Here is a 25436-nt window from a genome sequence, read left to right as displayed (position 1 = left end):
GGATGGCTCCCCTCTTGTAAAGTTTAAAAGTTTGTAAAGCAAAAAAGGAAAATGTTCTTCATAGTACCTGACATCATTTTAGTCCCACCATCCTACTTTCCCATGGGGTGACTCCTATCAGTGGCCAAGATATAAGGGAGCCCAAAGACTAGGTGTGGTGGCAGCCATCACTGTCAAGTAAAGGAAAGGCTGGGAGGGGAAGGCTGGCCTTGTCAGGGCAGTGTCTCCGTCTATACAGTAATTTCCTATGAGCTGACTGCGACCTTGAGCAGACTTTTTGCTAACAAAACCACTACCACATGTCAAAATTGATTCTTTTTTTCTCCATTGTCTTTTTGTCACTGAAGGAGTCGGCATTATCCAGTGGTCAGGTATTCAGCTGTCTGCCCTCCTGAGCCAGCAAAGCCACTTAAGCAAGTTAACAACACTGGTTTCTTGGGGATGAGTGGCACATCAGTGCAGCAGCCAACTTCAGTGACGTGGGAATGGTCCTGGGGCCTGAGGCTTGTCTTTGAGCAATTAGTTGCTATGATCATAAATAAACTGTTAGACTGTGCTTCAGAGCTCCAGTTCCCAAGCACTGGTTTCTGTTAAATGCTTTGTGAATGAAAGAAAAACAAACAAACAAAAAAAAATCTGCAGTTAAACTAATCTCCTCTGACAATGTATAATGCATTATGAGGCCCAGTGATTGAGGGAAGGGCGTTGTACAAAATGACAGTCAACAAAATATACATAACTCTTTGTGCAGGGCTTTTGTGGTATTAGGAAATAGAGCTCCCCACACTTGCCTATCATCCTCTCTGACTAAACACTGTGGTTTCACCAGCTAAGGATCAATTTCGTTAGAAAGCGCTAAGTATTTGTCAAATACTCTTCCTTCGGATATTTCACATCCAGATCCTTTTGTCTTCATCGACTTGCCTCAACACCTCTGCTGCTCAGCAGGCTGGGCATGCTCCCTCCTACCCCCTGCACCTTGCCTCAGCCTTAATTTCATATGTAAAAGTAGCTGGTTGCATAGGTTCATCCATGTCACTTGGGTGAGGTGAGGGACCAGGATGAGAGCAAATACTTGCCTCTAATGAGCAGCTCTATGCCCTTGTGTCCATTAAAGAAAACCTCTTCCCCTCTGCAGATGTGAGGAGGTGTATAGCATGGTTCCTGTGTCCTGACTAGCAAGAAACCCAAGGAAATGCTCTTTGTTTAAACTGTGTTGATCATTTTTAGTGTAAAGTGTTTTTCCAGCTGAGTCCGTGGCTGGATGTACGGTACATTATAGGATTATGATATAAAAAAGTGATGAAAAACATGAACATCGAATTTTAAATTTGCCACAGGTGCTGCTTTATTAGTTGCTGCCACCTTTTAAAATTTTTCAAGTCTATTTTCCAGGCTTAGTCAGAACGGCATCAGAATAAATATCTTCCTGCCTGCATCGCATCCCCTCAGCTCTGAAATGAAAAATAATGCGGGCTTAGCAAAACCTCTGCTCTTTCCCAAGATATACCAGGGGAAGCTTGCTTTATTTCTTTACCAGGTATACATAACCTTTTCTTCACAATAAAAATAAAAAAGCCCCCCCAACCGCATTAATTGTCTTTGATACATGGTTGTGAAAAAATTTTACCCAAAACCTGTGAGATTTTTCCAGCATGATCTTCCTGATATTCTCACTATGTGGAAGTAAATACAGAATAAATGAGTGAGTTTAGAACAGAAAAGCCCAGTTCATGTGTCTCTGGTAAATGACAGTGAATACAGAGAGACAAGGATGATTTTTTAAAATTTTCACTGCAGAAGGTTTAAATCGTGCCTTAATGCATTACACATTACAGGATATTTATTCTTGTGTAAACACTGTAGTTAAAGTTGAGGTTAGTCAACTTTTCTGTGTTACAAGCTTAGAGAATTGAGTGCAAGTCTACAGTAAAACTTGTTCTGGGCAGAAAGCTGACTTCAGAGGTTTGTTTTGAAGTCGGTGTTTTACGGACAAAATTTGGTAAGTCTATTCAGTGATTCTTCTCAAATTAAAGTGCTGTGTGTTGAAATGGTTTCATTTCATGTTGTTGTACCTGTGGAAGGACTCTCTGAAGAATTTTCTCTTAGGATGAAGCTTTGCAGCTGCTGACTTCAGGATGAAAACTTGACACGTGTGCTTCAACTTGGCTAGGAGGGGAGGAAAAAAAAAAGGAAAGACCCAGAGTCTTTAGGATGTGTTTAAACTTTTGGGGGTTGCTTTGGAAAAGCAAATATTCACTAGAAGTGAATACCTTTAGAATCTAGTAAATCATACAAGGCACGTGACAGTTTTGATATGATAGATGAGCGTGTTAGGTCAGCGATGGGGAAACTTCATCTTAAGCGGTTGTTGGCATGTTAGACAGGAATGAGCCACTCCCTGTGGAAGTCAAGAGTACATTGGAATTTGTGTGGCAATTTTTGACTGTTCGAAAGAAACAAGGGCGTTTAAATTCCCAAGTAATGCATAGTTACATGAACTGTAGCTTGCAAGGTTTCGAGCTAATACGCTGGAGTAACTTATACTTCTAAAAGTTCTGTGTTTTATCATTAAAGAAAAATAAGACAGACTACTTTTTGTATTGGGGGGCCATAGCATGCTTGTTTCACCCTACCTCTGTTGCAATATCCATATATTTTATATGACTTGCTGCGAAATATTTATACAGGTGAGGACAGTGTCTACAGTGAGACTGATCTGTGTATTAATTTACCTTGACCCCTAACTTCAAAGCACCATAGCAACTTTCTGTTTTTCTTTTAGATCAGGTCTCGGTGCTTTTAGAGCTTGCTGATTCTGGCTCATTGTTTTATATAGTTGGCAGTTTTGAAGTTATTAAATGTTTAAGTTGCATCGTTGAATTACAAATTCATAGCTTTCTTCAGTGTCATTTGAAGTGGAATTTGGTGGGAGCAGCTCATAAAGTCATGATGAGAGGATAAAATAAGGGGCATACAGTTGAATGGTGTGAGAAGTGAAACTGGTTTTCATCCAGTTTTTGTAGTATTTGCTTTATTTTTAAACTAGCCTTTTTTAAGGGTTTGATAAATTGGGGGTTTATGGACTGTGCTGGGCAAAGAAAGCAATATTCTGTTAAGAAATTATGAAAACCATTCATATTGTAGAGCTTGGGTAGAACATCTTAATTATACTCGTAGGACTGTGCCTAATGCAGTAACATAACTTCTGGGAGGTTTTAAGACAACTTTACAATGTGGTCAAATTAGAAAGAAAATTATTAGTTAAGAATTGAATAACTTGCTTAGTTTTATTATGGTGGAGTCCTATTAAGATTTTACAAGGAAGCGGGTTTGATCATGTACTTGGTTTGAAGTCAAGTTTGCGTTGCAGATAGCCTTTGTTCTTCAGAAACCTTTCTCAGTTGGTTTGAATGTGCACCCTAGAGGAAGGATGCCTTTGGCGGAGGAGACTGGCCCTGTCTGCTCATGGCTGGCAGCACAGATGCATTGTTACGGAGTGGGAACCGGTCCCTCCCTGGAGCTGGAAGACATGGTGTGAACTGGTAGGTTATCGATAACCTTTTGTACGTTTAACAAGACAAATCCTTCCGTTTAATTGTTTCACTGTGAACAAACGCTTATCACCAGATGTTTTTGGACTTGTATCCCTTTTAATTTGTTTTGGATCAGGGACTGTAAAAGCCATTTAATCATCTGCAATATGCAGCAAAAGCTTTAACTTCAGAAAAGGGCAGTGAAGGGCGGCCAGGGTTTCTGGGGGGGTGCTACCCCAGCAGAGTGCCCGTGGAGCTGCTGATGCCACCGAGCAGCGCGTGTGTGCAGGGGGGTGTTGTAGGGTATGGAGCAAGTATTCCCCAGCTTGTTATAATTGCTTAAGCAAGAATTGCAGTTACTCCCAGTGCCTAATGTGCAACCTCCTGGTGTCATTTGACTTCTCCCAGTGCTGTATAATTGGGGGGCTGGGGGTTATAAAGTATTTTATTGAGTAGTCTGTGGGCGAGAATGGGTAGACTGAGGGTGGAGAGTGTGTGCACGCTTCAACACTTCACATGGCTGATGTCTACCCCGATGTTATCTCCTTCATTTGCTTTCTCTCTACGCATCCCCCATCCCCCAGTGCCAGGGCCCAGCATAGCCAAACTGTGGAGGTGGAAGTGGTGACTTTGGGTCCCAAATGGAGAAGTGGGATTTGAATTTGGATCCCCAGCAGCCTGAGAACAAACTACTGTGTGAAATGGTTTCTTCTTCTGATAATGGTGTTATGGCATAGGTGTAGCAGGGTACATGGTAAAACAGCAAATTAGCTTGAAGGGTGAACAGATATTTCAAAACAAGGCAGAGGATTTAAGGAGGTATTAAGCAAAAAGGAAGTGGACGACTTAATGTTTTACTTGAGAGGGCATTAACTAGCTTTTCACATGTCCTCAGCTCTCGAGACAACATAGATGCTTTGGGTACTAATAGTCTGATGTGGTAGCTGTCATCTGTGGGTAGAATGGGAGCAGGCAAGTGGGAAGTTTGCCATGTCAAAGCCAACAAATACACTGGTTTTGCTGGTGAGAAAGCAAATGGAAGGGGTTTCCTAAAGCTGTGGGCTGCCTGGGTAGGGTCTGAGAACTTGCCTGTCTTCCTTTTCTGTTTTATCAGCTTAAGACGAATGGTGAGTCATTGTTAGCTGCATGGTGTGTTTCATTATTGGAGACCTGTCAGAAGAGTTGATTAATAATCCAGAGCATTTGGATTCAATGTGATAAAACTAATCATAACAAAGTACTTCAGTGCCTAACTTGAAGCTGTGAAGAAAATCCTGTTATCTTAAAAGTGTGTGTATATGAAAGGGCTGACTTTTTCTTTTTTTACAAGATAAACATAAACTCAGTTGGTGAGTTGCAGAGCGGCGGTACTGTTTCCAGAGGCTGCTTTCCAAACTTCCCTGTGAAGTGGAGCTGAGATTTAGTCCTGTCACTTGTGGAGTTTCAAGAATATACTTCTCAAGACCTCTTAAGTTACGTGACAGAAGTTGTTATGGAAACAGCTTAATTAAATGATACATAAATAATTGTAATGAACACAAATTAGTTTTCCAGATTAGCCTGCCTTTTTGCTGGGTGCGAATTTGCCTTTTTTCTTTTGTCGAGTTGCTTAAACAATTTATCATTAACACATTTACTGTATTACAGTTTACCTTTGTAGATATTCTTGAAATAACTTCTTCCAGGTAAGGAAAATTGTTAAATGTCATCCCATACTTGCTTTTACCCAGAGGGGAAGATTGAACAAGCGAAGGTTGCTTTGAGTTCAGCAGATATGTATGAAGCAGCTTTGAATTTTCTGGGCTTGTTTGATGTGTGTATTGAAAGCCCAGCATAGCCGCCTATCTCAGAGTCCAATAATTGTACACAATGTACTGCAAGGGAGAGATACTCCCTTCTGTTCTGGTAAAAAGGACTAGCAATCTGTAATTTTTGGTAATGAATGTTTGCAGGTAGCACAGTCCAGACTTAGTGTTTGAGCTGGCTACCTTGTAAAGGTCTGATTTGATTTCCTTGTTCTGTAATTTCCAGTGTTGAAGTGAGAGTTCTTGTTGGATGACTAACACATTTCAACACCGGTTAAGGCACTTTTGGAGACCCAGTGTTGTTCTTATATTAAATATTTTATTAATGACGTAAGCAGGTGTCAAGGCTAGTTCACAGTCACATGTTTCTGAGCCATGCTTCTGAACTTTGCCATTCTCAGATTCATTTTGCAAGAGTGTTGAATGGGATTAACACTCGACGCTGTGGTCCTTCCCCGCATGGCCCGTTAGCACCTCGGCTTTGTACCTCTTTAACACAACCAATCGCATAATTTTTCTTGTATTTCTCCTTTGCATTATGGTGTTTACTGCATATTTATTAAGAGAATTTGAAGTGTGTTCAGAATATTAAGAGGAATATATTGCTACAGGTGGACACTGATTCTTTCTGTTTGAGGTATAACTCTTCCAGGCAATGTCACAGGTAGCTGATCGCCGCTTTTGCATAGCCTGCAAGATTCGGTTTGTTACAGTGTGCAGCCATCCATTTCTTACTGGAACACAAAGTTTATCCTGAGGCAGAGGGGAGAACTCATGGCAAGTTACAGGGCAGAGCTTTAGTCTGTCAGCAGGGAATAGCTGGCTTTTGTGTGACTGTCTGAGCTGCACATGTATAGTGGTGGGCTTCATCAGACTGAGCCAAGAGATAAAATTGACAAAACTGGATATAAATCAGTATATTAATAATTTCTGGGAATGGCCAAGCTATTAGGATTTGGATGCACGATTCAAAGATTTGCCAAGTTAGCCTGTGATGACCACTAAGAGAAGAGTTTGCCCAGGAGAAATGAGTTATAAAGTAATTCAAGACTTTCTAAAAAAAAAGTCTTGCACAATCAGAGTTTAATGACCAAGCTGATGGCTTTATGCTGCCATCATCAATGTTTAAATCCCCAGTATTTTTTGTTTGCACCTGTTTTTACTGATCTCATAATTGGCCATTGTTACAGAACGCATGTGGAATTTGGTTGAGACACCAACTTTTCTTTTCTTTTTGGATGGGATACGAACTACCTATCGCAATAATGTTTCTGTACTTGTGATTATGGGCACTGTCAGTATTTCCATTATAAATTTCTGGGTTTTTTTTAAAGGAGCTTAAAACTCAGTTGTAAAAATTTGTCCTTGGCAGAAAACTTGTACACAAAATCTCAGCTCGAATAAGGCTTTTTAATGAATTTTGAGAGAGGGAAGGAAAACCTGGACTGCTTTGTAACTTGAGGTTACACAGGAGAAGTATACACTGAAATCTCTTGTTAGTGGTACTCAGCTTGCAGAGTAGTACGACAAAAACGCCCCAGTGTTAGTCCCTTGGCCCTGCATTATATTTTAAATTGAGTTATAACAATTGAGCTTAACTTTTGATTCATTCTGTGGAAAAGCTTTTGATAAATAGCATCTATTGCCAGGCAGGAAAAACAGATCAGAGGGTACCTGGCATCAAGAAGCAGGGAACTCTGTGGTGTCCAGCCCTTCCCAGTGCTCGCTGCAGGGAGAGGCTTTTTAAATTGCTGGTTGCAAAGGTGAGATATACCTTGTTTATGGTAATGGTAAATCTTATTCTGAAGGAAAGAAGTAAAAATATGTCATTCCTATTTACTGCGTCTTTCAGTGCTGCAGGAGATGCTCTGAGACCATGTTTAATCAATGTATATTTTCACTGGATTAAATCAACCTGAATATTGACGTCATGAAAATAAGCTGAGAAGCCTGGTGAAGGATGCTGATGCATTTTACTCTTCTAAAAAACACTGCTTCGAAATTTAATGAAGCATACCATGTTGCTAAAGGTAAATGCAAGCAAACTGAGCTATAGACATTTCTCTTGAGGTGCTTGCTTTTTAATAAGATTTGTCACTAAGTAATGTGAGCAGATCCATATGACGCAAATGCCAGCAGTCGTTTCCCTGCCGCCATTTAAAGAGGAAACCTGGTGATACTGATTGTTTTCACTAGACGGAGAGAAAACACTGCAGCAATACATGTCCTCAGCAAAATGCTGAGCATCACCCATCTGTTTCAAGAAGCATCTTTACTACACCTTGCGCCCCTAATTGTAAATGCAAACTCAAGTGAGTTTACTTGAATTTCCATTAAGATGGGTTCCTTTCAAAGGCAATCTGTGTGTAACCTTCTTGTTCTTATCTATTCCCTCCTGTTAATGCGTTTGGTCTTTAATAAAAACTTCCTAAAAGTTCTGTGGAGCGTTAACAATGTTGTATATGTTTTGGTACAGCCCTTGGTACTGTGTGTCTCTGGTTCTGACTAGGGCAACTGAGCACAACTAGAAAACAAATAACCCTGGGAAGGATGCATTTTGTCGGAGATAGTGGTGTGTGGAACCTGTGCCTTGAATGGGCATTTCCTTGCCTTCCAGCAGGAAAAGAAAGACATACCAATTCCCCGGAGACAGACCCGTACCATGTTCTTAGGCCTTTCTTTCTAGTATGTCTTCTGTTGTGGCAGGTTCACGACTCGCTTTTAGAAAGAGATTAGTTCTTCGGTACTGTTGCTGTTGCTTGTGTATGGATGAAGCTACATAACAAGAAAAAGTCATAGCAGAACTGTGTTTATGCAGAGCAACTTGGTGAGCTACTTTTGCTGCTGGAGGTGAGTTCAGTGAAGAAGTTTATATTAAAAATTCAGTTTTCTGTTATTATAATAGACAGTTACCTAAACATTTCAGAATCAGATAATTTGGTTCTAAATTAGTTGAAATTTCAGTTTTAAATGTTTTGACCAAGGTATGAACTAATTTTGGATAGGCATGGATAACCAAATTGCCAAAAATTCTTGTTAGTAAGTGCCTGAAACTTAAGAAGGGGTAGCTATGCTATGGTTATAACTGTGGAGTCATTCATGATTTTGCTTCTGTTTTGCTGTTTTAATGATATTCCCAAGTGCGATACAACAGAATGATGTCTCAGGTCATCTTTAAATAGGAATTCAATAATTGCTGTGATTACTGATAAGCCTGTTAGCTTTGTGTGTAGAAGTAAGAATTTGATTTCTCCCAACGACAAAAAAGAAGTGGTGCTTTGTTTTTGGAACTGTGGGACATTTGTTTCCATCCTGTCTTAATTTCAGCTAGCAGCTGTAAATAAACTAATGCTGCCCTTCTGTTATGTGAGTACCTGCTGTGAAAGTCTGATCTACGGTGGTGAAACCCTGAACACGGTCTGTGTGGTTAAGCCTTAGTCCCTGAGTGGCAAGAAGAGAGAAAGCCTCCCTCCGTTCACAGAAAGCTAACTGGTGTGTTATTGTTTCTGATGAGCCCCCAAGAGTTAAGTAACGCTTTGAACCTAGGTGAAGTATTTGGACACATTAATCCTTACATCCGCATGTAAACCAAATACCATCCCCATTTTCTGAGTGGAGAAATACCCCCTCACTTTCTCCTGGGACACCTGCCTCCCCAGCTGCCTTAATGTGTTTTTCTTTGATATGTTCTTGCTTTGATACCCATGAAGCAGAGCAACCCAAGATACTTAATTTATGAAAACTGTCAGGTATTTGTGTGTGGCTTTACCACAGCTGCTTTGCTATTGTCAGCCTTCTTTTCACACTTGGACTCTGCCTTGCTAGCCGTGTGAAATTCAGCTGTAACGTCTTCAGGACAGAATATGCAGATCTGCCTAGCACAGTGTTAAGTAGTGCAAACTAGGCAAGATGGTTTGAATGACTTACCAAAAGTCATGGGTGATTGAGAGCAGTATTATTTTCCTTATGCACTTCATAAGGAACCTGTTGAGAGTCTAAGATAGATATGGAAGCCTGGGATTTCCTGGCTATAATAGTGATTTAATATGAAGGCAGTCCCACCTGCGCCTTCTAACTAGGCATTCAAGGACTCCTCTTGCATTTGAGTGAAACGGTCCCTAAGTCACGAAGCCCACATAAATGGATTTGTAGCAGGTTTAGGTCACAGGTGGGGAACGTCCCCTGTTTGAAAACCCACACAGTGTATTTGCAGGAATCTTTGAGCAAAACGTGCTGCTGTCATCTCCCTCCTCTCCCCCACAGGCCCTTGGTGCTTTATGTTGCAGTGAGAAGCTGTCCAGAGTCAGAATTTGCTGATATCAAGTGTGAAGGAGTATGTTTGGCTCACAGCTTGTCTTCTCTTCAGAAATGACTTTAAGGGACACAGAAAGCTCTCAACAGTAGAGGAAGCTGTTATCTTTTATCCCCAGTGAATCATCTGATTTTCTTTTCCCAACTTACCATGCTTGCAGGGATTATCTCCTTCAATTTCTTTTCTCTGCGGGTGGTCCTCTTCAGCTGTGGCTGTCCCTGTTCTGCCACAGCTTCCTCTGAGCACTGAGTCTTTTCAGTGCCCATCCCAGGGTGATGGGAAAGGTACTGAATTCACAGTGGTCTTGGTGTGCGTGACTGGAACTGGTAGCAGCGCAGCATGCCAAAATGCAGTTAACCTGATGGTCAATTGGTGTCTCAACCCATTTCCTAGAGGATGGAGCTGCTCGTAGTGAGAAACTACTCTGGCAGATGCTACCTGCTGGCTCCTGTATGGAAAATGTAGCGTTAAAGTGGACTTCCAGTCTTCTGTTGCTAAAAGTCTCTTAAGTTTTCTGGGATGCATCTCCAGCACCTGTTACGAAATCCCTTTACCTTCACACCAAAACTTTGCACTACCTGCAAAGGAGGCACTGACTGTTTTTGTGTGGTTTACTTTAATAGTATCATGCTGCCATTGGGGGAGGCTGTTATTCTTGGTTGGAGCCATATTTTAATACAATTGAAATCTGATTTAAGAATTAATGTAGGTGCCAGTTTCCCTGGTGTGACTGGGTAGACACTGTAGGAGTAGGATCTAATTTTGCCGAGCTCATTTGATGGGATTGAGGCAGGCATAGTGGGATGCACTCAGCCCAGAGCAGCTGCATTTTGCCTTCTGTGTCCTCAGGGAAGCAGTTATTCACAATGTAAGTGCAAGAATGTTTCTGCAGAAAATAAAATGCGGTAAAGATAGGGCAGCCCAGCTGTTGACTGAATGCAGCCATAAAGATGGATGACTGGAAAGACTAAGGAGCTAAGAACTATTTGAAGCACTCTTAGAGTGGGAGTCTCGGTGACGCTTCAGCAATGACTTGTTTAGGTTCCTGATGCTCTTGTCCCACTGTGTGAATAAATAAGCAGACCTGGGCTGATGGAACACTCCAGTCAAAGGAAGTTCCCACTGGGGCATATATACTCTGAAAACTTCCATAAATTGTTCTGTAATATGACAGTTTCCAATTATGGGTTTTCATAATAAGAGGCTTATTGGCAACTAGTAATGCAAGTTAACTGTGGAAATTTCTATTGCTTTTATTGGCCCCTGTGCACTTCCTGAACAGTGTGTGCTTTGTCCCAGGTGTACCATTCTGGGCTTTGAAAGTGTGTCAAAACATGCGCAGGGCTGAGACCCCTGGGAACTGGCACTCGGAGCCCAATCAAAAGGAACAAAAAAAGAAGGTGAGGGGCTTAAGACACGAGCCCCAACATGTTAACTCTTGGTTGATTTGTTTGTTTCCTGCCTTGATGAGTTAAAGTGCTGATCACCAGTAAGAGATTTTCTTAGACGCATGGGAAATCATTTTTACACAGTTCTGAACAAAGCTTCAAACCTATATAGCCTTGGGAGGTATAGGTATGCAAATATCTTGGATAGCCCTTCCAGTACATTTTGATTAGTTTGCATTGTCAACCTACTTTCCTCTTACGGGCACGTGCGGGTGCAGGCTTGTTCAGTTTATGAAATGTTGAATAAGTCTTCAAAGAGTATCATTGTTTCCAGGAAATATGTTTTTCATACATACTTGTATTGTTTAAAAAAAAAAAAAAGGCAGTAATGGATAATACTTTGGGTTTGTGCGAGCCAACGGTGTGGATTTGCTTGGCATTGCAGCTTTCAAATGATACACACTCAGCATAAGTAGATTCTTTTCTGAGATTCTTTTCTTATTACATGCAAGCACTGTGTAATAATTACATCTTTTAAAATATATATCGATACACGGTATTGTCTTGAGTTTGCAAATAATCCAAAAGACTGCCTGCTTGCTTAGATCAGATACAAACTGGATATCTCTCCGCAGTAGTTTGCTGCAAATGCAGTGATTTCAGAGAATGATACTTTTGAAGATGTAACCTTGCGTTGCTCTCTTCCTCTAATCCACCCCTCTTGAGTGATTTATTCTAGGGACTGTGCATCATAGGTTTTGTCCTGGCACCCATTCCTGTAGTGTTGCAGTGCCTATCCACATTACCAGAAAAAGATGGCTGGGAGACAGTTTTAAAAAAAAATATGTTAAACCAAAAAGAAAAGAACACACACGCAAAGAAAAGAAAACCAGTTCCAGTTAGTAGAGAAGGTTTTGCTGCCAGTGTGGATGGGGCATAATTTGATTTAAATGACTTTTGAAAAACAGTTCTCAAAATTGTTCCATGCATTTTCTTCCTGGCTACTGTTGAAAATATGGAGCCGAATATTTTCTGTGATGTTTCAAACCAATATGTTCTGGCAACCTCATAGCTGGGCCCTGTGCATTACACTCTTGTTTCCAGTTCGCTGTGGCCTGGAGTGCAACACACAGCTCATGAGATGCACCAAAGTGGGAGGTCTTGCGAGGAGCAGGCAATACAAAGACCCAAGGCACAAGGAACATTTCACTGGGGTCCAGCAGGGAGGCTGCCAGTTTTAAGGGCCTCCTTTATGAAAAGAGTTTGCTTGTAGGAGATGGAGGAACGGTGTGTGCCTCATCGGATTTTGTGAGTGGGTAGGAGAAGGTTGATTCCTGGGTGTTGTTAAAGGCTGGATGCTGAACTAGATCTTTTGCACCTCCCCAGGGTCAAACTTTTCTTACTAGAGAGATTGCTGTACAGATGATGGGCTATGGCTAAGTATTCATCACTGCTTTAAGTGTGACAACATACAGCTGCATAAAAGAACAGCGTGTGGGTTGGGAAGCCGTGGCTGGGACACAAGGTGTTTGCTGTATCGCCTCTGCTCCAGGGACTCCTGTGTTTTGGGGAATGTGTGTGGGAAGGTCAGTGCAATAGCAGTAGGTATTCTGAAAATAGAGGCTGTTTTTTTAGCACCAAATCAAATCCTGGGGGTGGCAGCAGGAGTGGAAAGTGTGGAACAAGTTTGTTGATCTGGCTATAATAATACACACCTCTTTGTAATGCTGTTGGGAGTCCTTACCGGGTTCGCTTGTCTACAAAGGAGATCATACTGTGTTCCCTGCAAGTGGGCACGAGGACACTGTGCTTCCACACGTCTCCTTGACACCATTACCCTCAGCATGTCTAAATATCACAGAGCAGCTCTGAAGTGTGAACTCCCTCAAGCCCAGAGAGATGTCTCTCTCACAAGTATACCCAAGTAATTCTTGGGAAAGGTTGTACAGACCTACCATGGGCCTATTATGAGCCTTTACCAGCTCTGCTTTCAAAGCAACTTGGGGCAAGGGGCCCTCTTTGAGCTCAGATATTTCCTCTGCAGGCTGCAGAGTGGCTCCTTTTTGGAGTTTTGGAGTGGTGTGACCCACGCCACTGGTGCCACGGCACGTGGGGTACCTGTGCTGCGCAGGGAGCAGCTGCTTCTGACAACTTTTTCTTTTCCTGCTTCTCAGCAGTTGTTAGAGGGTACAAAAGGCAGGAGTGTATGGATGGAGCTGTTAGGAGAACCAGATGAAATGAACCCGAGGGAACGTGGTGCTGATCCTAGGACTGTGTGTCTTACAGGCAGCGGTGCAAGAGCCAGACTTGGGAGAGATGGGTCTGGGGAGACCACAGGGAGGTGGCAGGAAGGGGGTGAAGGCAGGAGTAGACTTGAGGAGAGACGGGGGCAGAGGCAACTGTCTCCAGCTCGGTGATAATGAAGTGTTGATAAGCGAGTTTGGAAGCAGACTGGAGGTGTGGGACAAGGGCCAGGGCAATGTGAGCGGGGAGCTTTCAGAGGCAAATGATAGGTCAGAGGCCAGATAGGGAGTGGAGATACACGGTGAGGAGACAGTTCTTGCTTTGGCTTTAGGATTCAGAAAGGTCAGTCTTGAGAATTTTCCCTGTTGATGCTTTTCCACTTGTTACTCTGGTTATTTGTGCAAGGTGGTAGGAGAAGGACTTGAGCTGCACTTGGAGGGGACACACTGTAACCTGTGATGTTTAGGTACGGCCTGAAGCACAGAGAGAAGATGAGTGAACTGTTCAGGAATCAGGTTTATCGGTGGAAGCAGGATGAAGTACTGAGAAGGTGGCTGTTTGGAGATATGTTGGGGTTTTTTCTGCAATTAATTGTTACTTGTGCAGCTGCCTGACAAGCCTGGATGTAGGGCTGTCTGCTGTGTCTGCTTGGGCTGGACTGATCCTGGATGCTCAGTCTGATTACTTGAATTAACTCTGCAGTAAAAACTCACTTTGCTGCAGGTTAGTCTGAGCAGAGAGGATGCAGGATGCTGGTGAGGGTGGGGGAGATGGCTTTGGGGATTCAATAGGTTTGATGGGCATATTGCAGATCTGTCTCTGTATTTTGTTTTGAAAACACATGCATTAGATTTCATTTGTCTCTCTCCCACCTCTCACCTCCTCCAGTGGGAGCGAGTCAGAGAAGAGCTCTGAGAAGTTGCCGTTTCCAAGAAGCCTTTACGTACTCAGATCGTTTACCCTTTTGAATCCACAGGCAGGATGGCTGTCTAGTGACTGCCATGACAAAACTGCATGTGACACCTGGGAACAACAGAGCCCACTGGGGAGGAGCAAGTAGCCTTTCCTAGTCAGGAGATTTTGGTTTGGATGTTTGTATGATTATTGCATCCAATGCGATGCCTGGAATGTAAACTATAATGTGCTGTTTAATATAAAATAGCTATCCTGCAGGCTGTTAGCAAGTGTTTCCAGTGATTTAGAATTAAAAGCTTGTTAAAAAAAAAAAAAAACAACAACCCCAAACCACAACAAAAAACCCCACTCTAACCTTATTGCTATTTTAAAAGTAATGCCATAACTGCTCCTACTGAGACTAGTTGCCTTTACTGAGTTGTCATCTTTGCCAGAGCTGTTTGGTGTACGTGGGATTATAAAGAGAAGGAAGGGTGATTGGGACAGGTGGTTTTTCTCTTATTGGAAGTGCCATCCTTTCTTTAGCCAAGAAGGAGCTAGAGCGAGCCAGCCTTTGTTTGGTTGCTCTTTTTAGAAAAGCAAAGCTTTTCCTTGCAATATTTATGGTAGCTTGGCTCTAGCATGTATGTATGAGCTGTGACAGCATCCTCATGTTAGCCAGGCTCTGTTCCTACTCCCTCGTGAGTGAACATTAGGGAACTGGCTTTTAAGTGAAGCCTGTTTAATATGGCAAAAGCTGGGAGACTAACAGATGCAGGTGTTCACAGTGTTGGTATGAAATGTGGTGTTTGTATTAGTGTCATGGTAGCAACGGTCTTTTTAACAGTGAGATGGTAGCTTGGTCCAAAGCCCCTGTTTTCAGCTGTCTTCCTTTTGAAATAACCACTTTCAACCCGTTTGTGTTTCTCAGACTTGTTGCTTAACTAAAGCTCAACTGCAGAGAGGACCAATGACTGACGTAAACTTTGTCTCTCTACCCAGTATTGAGCATAATAACTTGTCTACAGCTAAAGCAGAACTTGTATTTGACCAAAGTATTTTTTGGAAGAAAGGCATCTTACCTTGGTTTGCAGACCTCAGGAGGTAGGCTTGGGCTGAAAACCTTATTTCTTTTATAGCTGTTCCCATGTTTAGTACTCCTTGTTTAATGTGAGCTCCCTGCCTGCTATGAATCTGTCTTCAGCTTCCACTCGCTGGTGAATCTACGGCACCTTTCTGTAGCAGCGTGAGGAGCCTCTCTGTGCATCGTCTGTTTGCCCCAGTGAAGTGAGTAGCCATTAATGGCTTGCCATTTCTAAAATCTTTTGGATAAAGTACACATTTTGGGTTTGATTACTCATTATGAGGCATTTTGCTGGGTTTTGACTGACTTAGGGAGAAGAGGTATTGTGCTATATCATCTCCATTCTTCCCCAGTATCCTTACAAAAATACACATTGCACAAGTCTGGCATCTCTCACCAGTGCAGTATTACAAAGCTAAACTTGCTTTTACTGTTTATAATACTAAGGATCCCATTGCTGAGATTTTGTTCATTAGAAATCTTTCACATTCTTTTCAGAGTCAGCGATTTCCAAGGCAGACCCATTCACAGGCGTGTTGCATATTCTTAGATATCTGAGTTTACTTTTGGCTATTCTCAAACATTCTGGATTCAGATCAGCCTTGTTCACCAATTGAACTTGACTGCTCTGCAAGTCTTTGTCATCCATGAGTTTTATTACCAGTGACTTAATATTTAGTTTCAGATTATTGGGAATGCTTGGCCTACTGCAGACCTCTGTGGAATCCCACCAAAAACCTAATTCCCAGTGGATTGTTCTGTGTACTTGTGGGTTTCCTACTGCGTGTTCATTGCAAGACCTCCTTTGGGGGCTTTGGTGAATTCTGGAGCAGCAAGAAGGATACCTTGCAAGGGGTCTAGCTGACCAAATTTGGCTAATGTGATAAATGTCATAAGCGTACTCCTTTATTATCAAATCTAAACACTTTTTTTTGGTTTTTCTTTTTAGAATGAGTCATGTACCTATTTGTTGTTTCTTTTTTTTAAGTGGAAGCAAATGCTGTCTTTGAATTTCTGAAGCAGTTCTGCTATGGAAAAAAAGGACAGCGAAAACTGAGCACAAGTAGTTGGATGTTTAAAGAAGAATTTAAGATGCTCTCTGCTTGAAGTAATAGTGATGTCCTGGAGTGTGGTGGGCAAGTTTGACCTGAAGAATCCCAAGAATAGTATGCTCTAATGGAAATGTCTAACATTCAATATTTGAGTCTCTCTTTTTAATACCACCATTTTGTGTGAGATGAGGAATTTAACTTTTATTGAATCTGTGTCCAAAACAGCTGTAGGGAAGATGATCCTGCTTCCTTACCTGCAAGATGCTTTCAGTGGAGGAGGTCTCTCTGCACAAGCTTCTGTTGTTGAAAACAGTGACTTTAGCCACACAAGATGCATCCATCCAACTGTGTCTAGTCCAGTAGTCATCCATGTCTCATCTTCAGATCTATGAGGATTCATGGATTGCTTGTAAGGATCAGAGATGAATAAGGAGGAAAAGCAAACCTATTAGTATCAGGCTTAAACACTTTGGAGTCTTGGTGCATTTATTGGAAAAAGCCTGGGGGTTAATAGCTCAAAGATGATTGAAAATCACTGGTCTGGTTCAGTAGTTTGAGATTATAGACTAATGTATGAGTTGTTAACCGTTGCCATTGATGAGGCAGCAACAAAAAACCTATACTCGATCCGAGAATAAACAGGCCTAGGCTTTGTCCATGTGTGGATGTGAGGCTTAGGTGGAAAGTCTGTGAAAAGTTTGGAACTAACAGGGCAGGTATAAGATTGCTTCCGGCAGAGAAAGCAGTTTCTCCTGCAGCTCAGGAGGTAACCCTTGTGCTTTCGGATGCACAGACTCCTGGTTCAGTTTTCTGTTGGAACAAATTCCTCCCAAGTAAAGATGATTGTTCGTTTGATGGCAACTTCAAGACTGGCTGGATGCAGCAAGGTAATCACTCTGCTGTCCAGATCGTAGGTATCCATGCCAGGATGTACTTGCCCACTAGCTGTTTTTTATTACATTCATGGTTGAAATGGGATTTTCATTCAAAGATCTTGTGTTCAGTCAGCTATGACTTTACAAACTAATCACTGTGGGGCAGAAACTTGATGCTTATTCACTGATAGATGTTTGTTTAAAGTTGGAAGAAAACTTATTCAGCCACTATCTTAAGGATCAGACATTCAAATAAGCAACTGACTTTCATCAAAATGCTCATTAAAAGATTTTTTTATTAAAAAGCATATGAAAATAATATAACCATAAAGTTGACATTTGACTTCCCGGGTCAGGAAGTTAAGGTCCTTTAAGGGGCTTTAACCATGCACCCTGGGATGTTTGCATGGTAAACATCATGCATTTAATACATATGCAGCACGGGGGAATCCCCTCCTTCTGGGTCCATGCAGAGTCAGCTGCATTGGCAAAGAACAATGCTCTGTACTGCACATATGACTACCTGATGACTACTACGACTTAGCCAATTGTGTATTTGATTTATTCTGCATCTCTGATAAGTACCGATATGTTCTAACTGTATGTGTTATGTCATGTATGAGCTTCAATAGCATAATTAGAAATAGGAGAGTGCAATATCAGTTTCTGGTTTCCGAGATGCTGCACGTAAGAAATGCTTATTCTGTCATGGTCAGATTTGCTGCTGCTCATATACAGAAGGATCCTGCTTTTTGGAATCTGTGTGATGAGGTCATTTTGGCCAGCAACTCTGATCATCTTAAATGGAGTAATTGTATCCATTGAGCTCCCGATTTTGTAAAGTCTTATGCAGCTTTCCAGTCTTGTGATGTACAGCTTCCCTAAATTTTTGGTGTGATGTAAGAAATCTTGGGTGAAATTCCCTGCTCTGTTATGTATGAGGTCAGCCTAAATGATCTGTCTTGGCCTTAAAAAGAAAACAAATCCTATCACCCATGCTTGCCAGCATCTGGACATTTTGCAGCTCTACGCTGCATGGAGGTCGTGATTTTGTGGACTCTGGAAAACTTTACTTAAAAATCCACTTGCAAATCCAGAAAGAAATGTGTGACTGGGGGCTTAGGTGGTCACAGCTGGAGTATTATGCTAGCTAGCGACAGCAGTGTGTATCCTCTAGCTTGGGGGAAGCACAGTAATTTTAGCATATAGCATTTAAAAAGAAATCCGTATCTGCTGCCTTCTTTAATGCAACATAAACTCTTCAAGCATAAGCTTTTCAGTGCTGCATCTTTAGAGAAGCACTTCCTATCATTCAGATATATTTGATGTTGTTCCCTGCATTACATATGCGAAGCTTTGTAATTTAGCACCCGAAACATCTCACAGTCTCCAAAGAATGACTTGGAGAGAACGAAATTCAGGCAAAGCCTGAAGGGGTTGAAGAAAACGAACTCCTGCTGCAGTTGCACACTTGCACACATCTGGTGCAACTGAAATTTAAGAGCTGAATACATCCACATCTGACCATGGTAGGGTCCAAACATTGCTGTTGACACTGATTTTCTTTTTGGATAGGCACACTGGCAGAGTCACTAGCGTGTGGAGCCTTGTCAGCTCTCTAATCTAATAGACTGTTCTTGCCCAGACCATTGTGTGTCAGTATTTTATGTACCAAATGTAGCCAGGTTTAATAATCAGCCATTTTCCCACCTTCTGCCAAATTTTTTCCCTTTTTGTCACAATTTAATGTTTGAGTCAAAATCTGCTATGGTAACAAATTATATACATATTAAAAAATGAAAATAAAGATGGAAAGCAGAGTCTCAAAAGGTAACCAGAGTTCAAAGTAATGTCATCTGAGGGTTTTTTTTTTCCAAGACTTGAATTCAACCCCGTTTTAAAATTGATTTTATTCCTGTTATGTATTGTGAAAAGATTACAGAGAAATGGGTACTGCTTGAAAGCATGACTGTAGCTCGGTATATGTAAAACTGAAAGTCTTCCCTGTGCAGGTCTGATTTGATCTATTTGCTTTTTAGTTACTAAACAATAATATGTAGAGCTTTTTGGATTGTATTTTTCTTACTTGGAATGGTTGTCTTCAGCTAGGACCTGTTGAGGCTATTTATGCTTATTTCTAGTGACTACACCTATCATGTAAAGTATGTTACCAGAAAGCGGTTTTTTTAATTGCGTTTTTTAAAGGGCCCTTCACTTGCCTTGCTGGTGGCATGAGTTGCTGCTGTCATGTACTGGGTTAGCGATGCTGAGGACTGAGGACCTTGGAGGAGCATCTCCAGGGAGTTACCTGCCTGGCGAATACCAGCACCAGCTGGAGAGGAGCTCAGTCGCCGGGAGGGCATTGGAATGGGGTCACCTACTTTCTTTGTGATTTTAACGTTTAGTAGGTTATTTCTTATTCCATGCCGATTTGAATCTCACACTGAAGTACCACAGCTTGAGTGAAACTTAAACACTTTTGAAACTAAAGCCTGGATCTAGGTTCCAGGGCCAAGTAGGTGCTTGCATGAAGGATGCTACTAAAGGCATATGTATCCAAGGTATGAACATTTTGATCATTATAACCTGAGATGGAGCAGTTTCTGCCTCTGTCACATGCAATGAGGGATGCCATACAGGTCTGGTGTCTACCTTACTGGGACATGGGTTCTTCATGGTTTTGTTTGATGTAATTACACATATGATTTCTCCTCCCTCTGTGCCATTGCTGCACTAAAGTGGGGACAAATCTGTAGCAATGGTCAGTTACTTATCTGAATTATCAGTTAGTTAATGGTTAAGTAATTTGTACTCTAATTGAGTTCATTCCTCTCGGTAATTTAATTAGGAGATTTGTGTAAGTAACAGCAATAATTGAGTGCCTTTAACAAAAAGACCGGAGCCTAAAATAAATGTAAAGCTTACCAAGCCTTACCAAGCTGCCACAGTCCAGTTCCTCCGCAGGTCGCAGGGCACCGTGTTCTCTGGTCTGTGCTTTTTCAGTCTGTTCCTAATTGTGTGTTGGGGAGCTCTCCTGGAGATGTGCTTTGACATGATCCCGGCATTCACTGGAACTGCTTGAGTTTTGGGACTTCCCAGGATGATTAGTGTATCTTGGTGAACAATGGTCTAAGCAACTCATTAAATTGTAGCGTATCCTCCTCCCTCTCCGTGCTTACTCCCAACTTCTGGAGAGCCGATTAGAGGCTTGGCAGGAACTGTATGGTTATGCTCTAGATACGCTTTGGATACATTATTGTCACAGTTGAGGTATTGCAAAAGCCATGCTGTTCCCGTCTTTATCCTAGTGAGGTACCTCTTTCCATTGTGCAATATCTGTGGCTAATTACATGGCAATTGCAGCGTGCCACCAGCCACCCACAATTCATTGTCAGCTCCTTGGGGATGCAGATGAAAAAGGAAAGATAATGTTGTTTTTCTTCAGTTCAGTGATTTAGCTTGCCTCTTTTTTTTTCATCCCCTGCTCCTTCAGGTAATAAAGCCAGATGGTAGTGACAAAGAAACAGAAGCCACGCATGAATCAGATGTCCCCGAGGATGTGTTGGGGACTTGCGTTCCTCGAGAGACAGCGAAAGGCGATGCTAAAAGTCCGGATGTCATTATAGAAGCTCAGTTTGATGATAATGATGCAGAGCATGGACAAGACCACTTGCAGGATACGTTGGCTGATGACATTAAGAAAGTTTCCCTGGATACTGGTGAAAAGGGTGAGTAGATCAGATTGCTGATTTAAACCTTTATTGGATCAAACTGGTGAAGTATTACTTTGTTGCCTTGCTTTGCTGCAAGATATAAAATACAGGCATAAAAGCTTAATGCCTTATCACTTCTATCCCTTTCTGCTAAACTGCCTTGATAGTTTTGAATGGATATTAAGGACTGGGTTTTATGTAGTTTTGATTGATGCAAAGTAAATCTGTGAAACAGAAGTCACACCTTTAGATTTGCAATTCTCAGGGCTGTCTGGGGATTGCTGGTTGCTGTTTAATTCAAGATGCTGCTGTAGCAGTTTCGTTCATCGCAGCTTGGCTGGCCAATCTATGTCTCTCAGTTTGGGGATAAGAATATATTTCCTTGGGGGCAGTTAGGTTTGTTGCTGTTTTCAAACAGTTGAGTTATGAGCAACTTAAAGATTTGGTCCATTTAAAAAGAAAATTGCACTAAAACCTAAAGCCAATTATGCAATCTGTTTTGAAGGCAAACCTATTTTATTCTGAATCTGAATTCCATCCAAACCATCAAGTGTTGCCTAGGGCTAAATAAAATAGGCTCCCCTGTCCCAAACTATGCTTATGCTGCTCTTTGCATGTCCTTTCTAGTACTAAATTCCCTCTTGAAGAGCTGTGTGTTGAAAGGATTCTGACAATTAGCACATTTAACATGTGCCTTCAGCTGCTGGTGAAAAATTTGCCAGGACAGATATTCTGGTGTGTTCCTGACGCATGCCCCAGTTGTCCAGAAAAGATGGCAGTAACTTAGGACGTAAGTAGTTGTTGGTCTCTGACAAATCTTAGTGGTGGTTTTAAAGCTGTTCCGTTTAATACCTTATGTTTTCCTGAGAGATTGCTTTTGAAGATGCACAGACCTCTGTCTATACTGTTGGTAGGCTTCCATTTTTCACACCCATCTGTTAATAAAACTGGAAATAACATTTGAGTGGAAGTGTTGTAGTTTTTATGACAAAACACTGGTTTCAGCTCATGAATGGAGCTGCCACCTCACCAGTTCGTGATGCTGTTTCCTTCCGGGTACCTCCACTGTCTTTGAGTTACTGTCAAAGTATGTGAACCAACTTCCATCTTGTTCCATTACATTCCAGCATAGGGCTTGAGTTGGGAGTTACTCGTCTTGTCTGCAGATGTTTCACACAGCTAGTTATTAACCCCATCTTTTTTGCAGTCTTGGACACTGTGTTATATCTGTACGCCGTTGAGCTGCCACTTCGACTCTGACTCAAAAATTCTAAATCTCCTAAAATGCTCCTGAGTCACATGTTGTGTCTGTTGCATCTCTGTTGCTTCTGATAGCAATGCCAAATTAAAATTCAGAGAAATACATTCTAGTTTGACACCAGCATCTAAAATAAATACAGACCTGAGCCAATATTTTACTTTAGCTGTATAACTGTGCTTTAGTGTAAAGGCTTGATGAGAGTTACTTTTCCTAATGCATCATAGTTCCTCGAGATGCTCTGGAGTGACCTGTGTTGGAGGTTACCAAGTCATCTCTTAAAATCTGTGCCATCTGAGTGGTTTTTGCCACATAATTCTATCTTTGGAGAATACTTGTAGGGCAGATGTTAGATCAGCTTATTGTCTACACAGTTGAAATCCAACCTACTTTTCCATTGCAGTTGCCTAAGCCAGCTGTTTTCTTTTGTTTTCAAGGCCTTTCCATGTTCGTCCTTACAAGCCTTGTGGCTGGTGTGGATGTGCCAGTTAGATTTCTGCTGAGTTTGTATTTTGCTATCACCTCTTTTAATAGCTGCTTCAGCTTCTTTGGCCATATAACCCATATGGATTTTTCTCTAGTTTCTTCTTGCTCTGCTTTTTAATGTCCTCCTTTTTTCATACATATAAAGTTTACGATGCTGCTTTTTCTGAAGGTGTTTTTGAGCAGTTGATGATTGCTTTGGCTTGTTTCCTGTCTTTCATGCAATTTCTCATATCATCATTCATCCAGATTTTAAGTCTTGCCTGGAAAACAGCTATAGTTATTCTAGCATCAGTGATAACTGTCATGAAAAAAGAAAAGATCCTGCCAAATTCAGCCTTCACAGGTGTGGCTCAAAATGCTTTTTTAAAAGGACCAAACATACACTTTTTCAAGGCAGAACTTAGCTAAGGCCATCCACTGGAACGTGGGACCAGCACTGGGAGGCAGAGTGCTTTGCAGGGTTGGAGCGTAGTGAGTGGAAGTGCCCTTCCCTGTGTAACGTGGGCCTCCCCTGGGAGGGCTGCTGGGCTGATGCTGCCCGTTGAGTTTTCCTTTCAAGCTAACTGCATATGAGTCTTGTCTTTTATGTCACATCTCTTCTGCTGGAAACAACCACTGCAGCAAAGCACGGAGAGGTGGATGGGAGCTGAGATCCCATGGGAGGATTTCTTGCTGACCCACCAAAACTGGTGCTTTATTTACTTTCCCTGAGAGCATTGCTCTGTAGGGTTTGTTACACAGACTCATGGCATGACCTTATGCACAGGAGGGACCAGGAGAAATAATTTGTGGCCAGTGCAACTCTTAAATGAACACTTGTAGTGGACTTTCTTCTTTTTTTCCTAACAAAGGGCAGTCTGAAGGTTTCAAGCTGGACAAAGATGCCATCAAGGGTATCATGTTTAATAAAAGAAAATAAAGAAACAGTCTATCATGTTCTTGTGTGCACTTTATGTGTGTATATATATGCATACATATATGTGTGTGTGTGTATGTGTGTATATATATAAAAAGATACATATATAAAAAAGACCTAAACAAAATCCAAACTAAACAAAAAAACCCACTGGATTTCTGGGGGTGAAAAATATCCATAGCTACCCTAATAGAATCAAAAGTAAATTTTACTCATTCTGGGCAAAAAAACAGAGCCATGTTGCTCTAGACATTACCAGACGGTGCTCAAATCTTTGTGCATGTACATAAGCTCTGCAGATTGCTGCCTCTCAGTTGCAAGAAGGCTTTTGTCCATTCTGGCGGAGGAGTAGAATTACGCGCTATCTTTGCTGCTGGCTCATTTGTTCTGCTGCTGATGGTCAGAATGAACCATGAAGAATAAAAGTAGATGTGCCATTTGAATAAGAGCACTCTGGGTCATGCTGGGAGTGCAGGCTGTTTTGATATCTTTTCTACCCTGGCCTGTGTCCCATCCCTTGTTGTGGTTCTGTTCCTCTTCAGAGCACCAGTCACCCCCTCCATCTCTAGTTACACGCTGGGGCAAAGAATTTTGGGTTGGCCCTTGCTGTCAGAAGCTCTGAAGCATGAAACATTGTGTACACTGATTATGGCCCAGATTTGAGTGGACTGAATTTCCCTGAAGTCACTGTATGTTGGGCTTCCTATGCCTCTGTGGGGCTTAAAGCAAACTGGTAGAAATTGTTATGCATGGGGCTGCAGGCTGAGACTCAGATGTTGGATCTGTCTTCACTAAGTGCTGCAGTTATAAGAGCTGTGCTTCCTGCCCTTCTCTTTCTAAGACCCCAGAGGGATGGGATAAGCAAGAGGGAAGTCTACAGAAGTGAAGAGACCATCACATTCAACCTAATTCTCAGCTCATATTCTTTCTGAAAGTTCTTGTGCTCATAAAATGTGTCAGTCTTGCTTTGCTCAAGCATATTTAAATAAAAGTTCATAACTGGTGTCACTATGCCAGAAGTTGTCCTGGTCAAACGAGTTTGCTCCGCTTTTTTGAACCCTTCTTGCAAAGAAGTTGGGTTAAAGATTATCTTTAGAAAAGTCTCTGATCTAGGAAGTGATGAGCCATTTTCCTCTCCAGCATGCTGTTCTACACAAAGAGCAATATTATCCTGTTCCAAAGTTAGATTTTCTTAATGTTAAATTTTGGTCACTGGAAGTAGGTCTTTTTTAGCAAAGTTGGAAATCTCTTTCCTCTTGCATTTTCAGCTGTATTTCCAAGGTGTAAATATATCTACATGCTGACAAACTTTCTCTCTGTTTTTTTTCTTTACGAAGACAGTAAGAATGAGCATCCTGAAGAAAGTTTCTCAGCTCCCTTACTAGTGTCCTTCAAACCCTCTCCGGGGTTTCTATGCCCTGTTGAAATGCAGGCAAAGAACAAGGCAATACCATCCTGGCACTAGTCTGAACCATATTGTGTACACAGAAAAGATTACTTCTCTATAGTGCTTGGTATTGACGTGCAAGTCCTCTGTGTTTTACCCTGAGACCTCAACTTATTCTGTGTCACTGCTATCCAGAGAAGTCATCTGCCAGTCAACATGACCTTTGCTAGGTCTGTAATTCTTTTCCTTAATCCTCATTCACATTGACTCCTGCTTGACTGACCTGATCTCCTTCTATGACAAGGTGACCCACTTAGTGGATGAGGGAGAGGCCTGTGGATGTTGTCTACCTACACTTCAGTAAAGCCTTTGACACTGTTTCCCACAGTATTCTCCTGGAGAAACTGGCTGCTCATGGCTTGGACGGGCTTACTCTTCACTGGGTAAAAAACTGGCTGGACGGCCGGGCCCAAAGAGTTGTGGTGA

At 41.8% G+C, this 25436-nt stretch overlaps 1 protein-coding gene across 1 annotated transcript in view; it reads left to right on the top strand.

The window, feature by feature from the left end:
• Nucleotides 1–25436, top strand: part of DIS3L2 (DIS3 like 3'-5' exoribonuclease 2) — a 196733-nt gene that overhangs the window by 36969 nt on the left and 134328 nt on the right. The window contains 1 exon segment of the mRNA XM_009323570.1: nucleotides 20684–20918. Coding sequence (XP_009321845.1) covers nucleotides 20684–20918 — 235 coding nt within the window.

Source organism: Pygoscelis adeliae, unplaced genomic scaffold (genome assembly GCF_000699105.1).
Source record: "Pygoscelis adeliae isolate BGI_AS28 unplaced genomic scaffold, ASM69910v1 Scaffold245, whole genome shotgun sequence".
Lineage (NCBI taxonomy): Eukaryota > Metazoa > Chordata > Aves > Sphenisciformes > Spheniscidae > Pygoscelis > Pygoscelis adeliae.
Note: the sequence above shows the minus strand (reverse complement) of the source record. Positions and strands in the feature narration are given on the sequence as shown.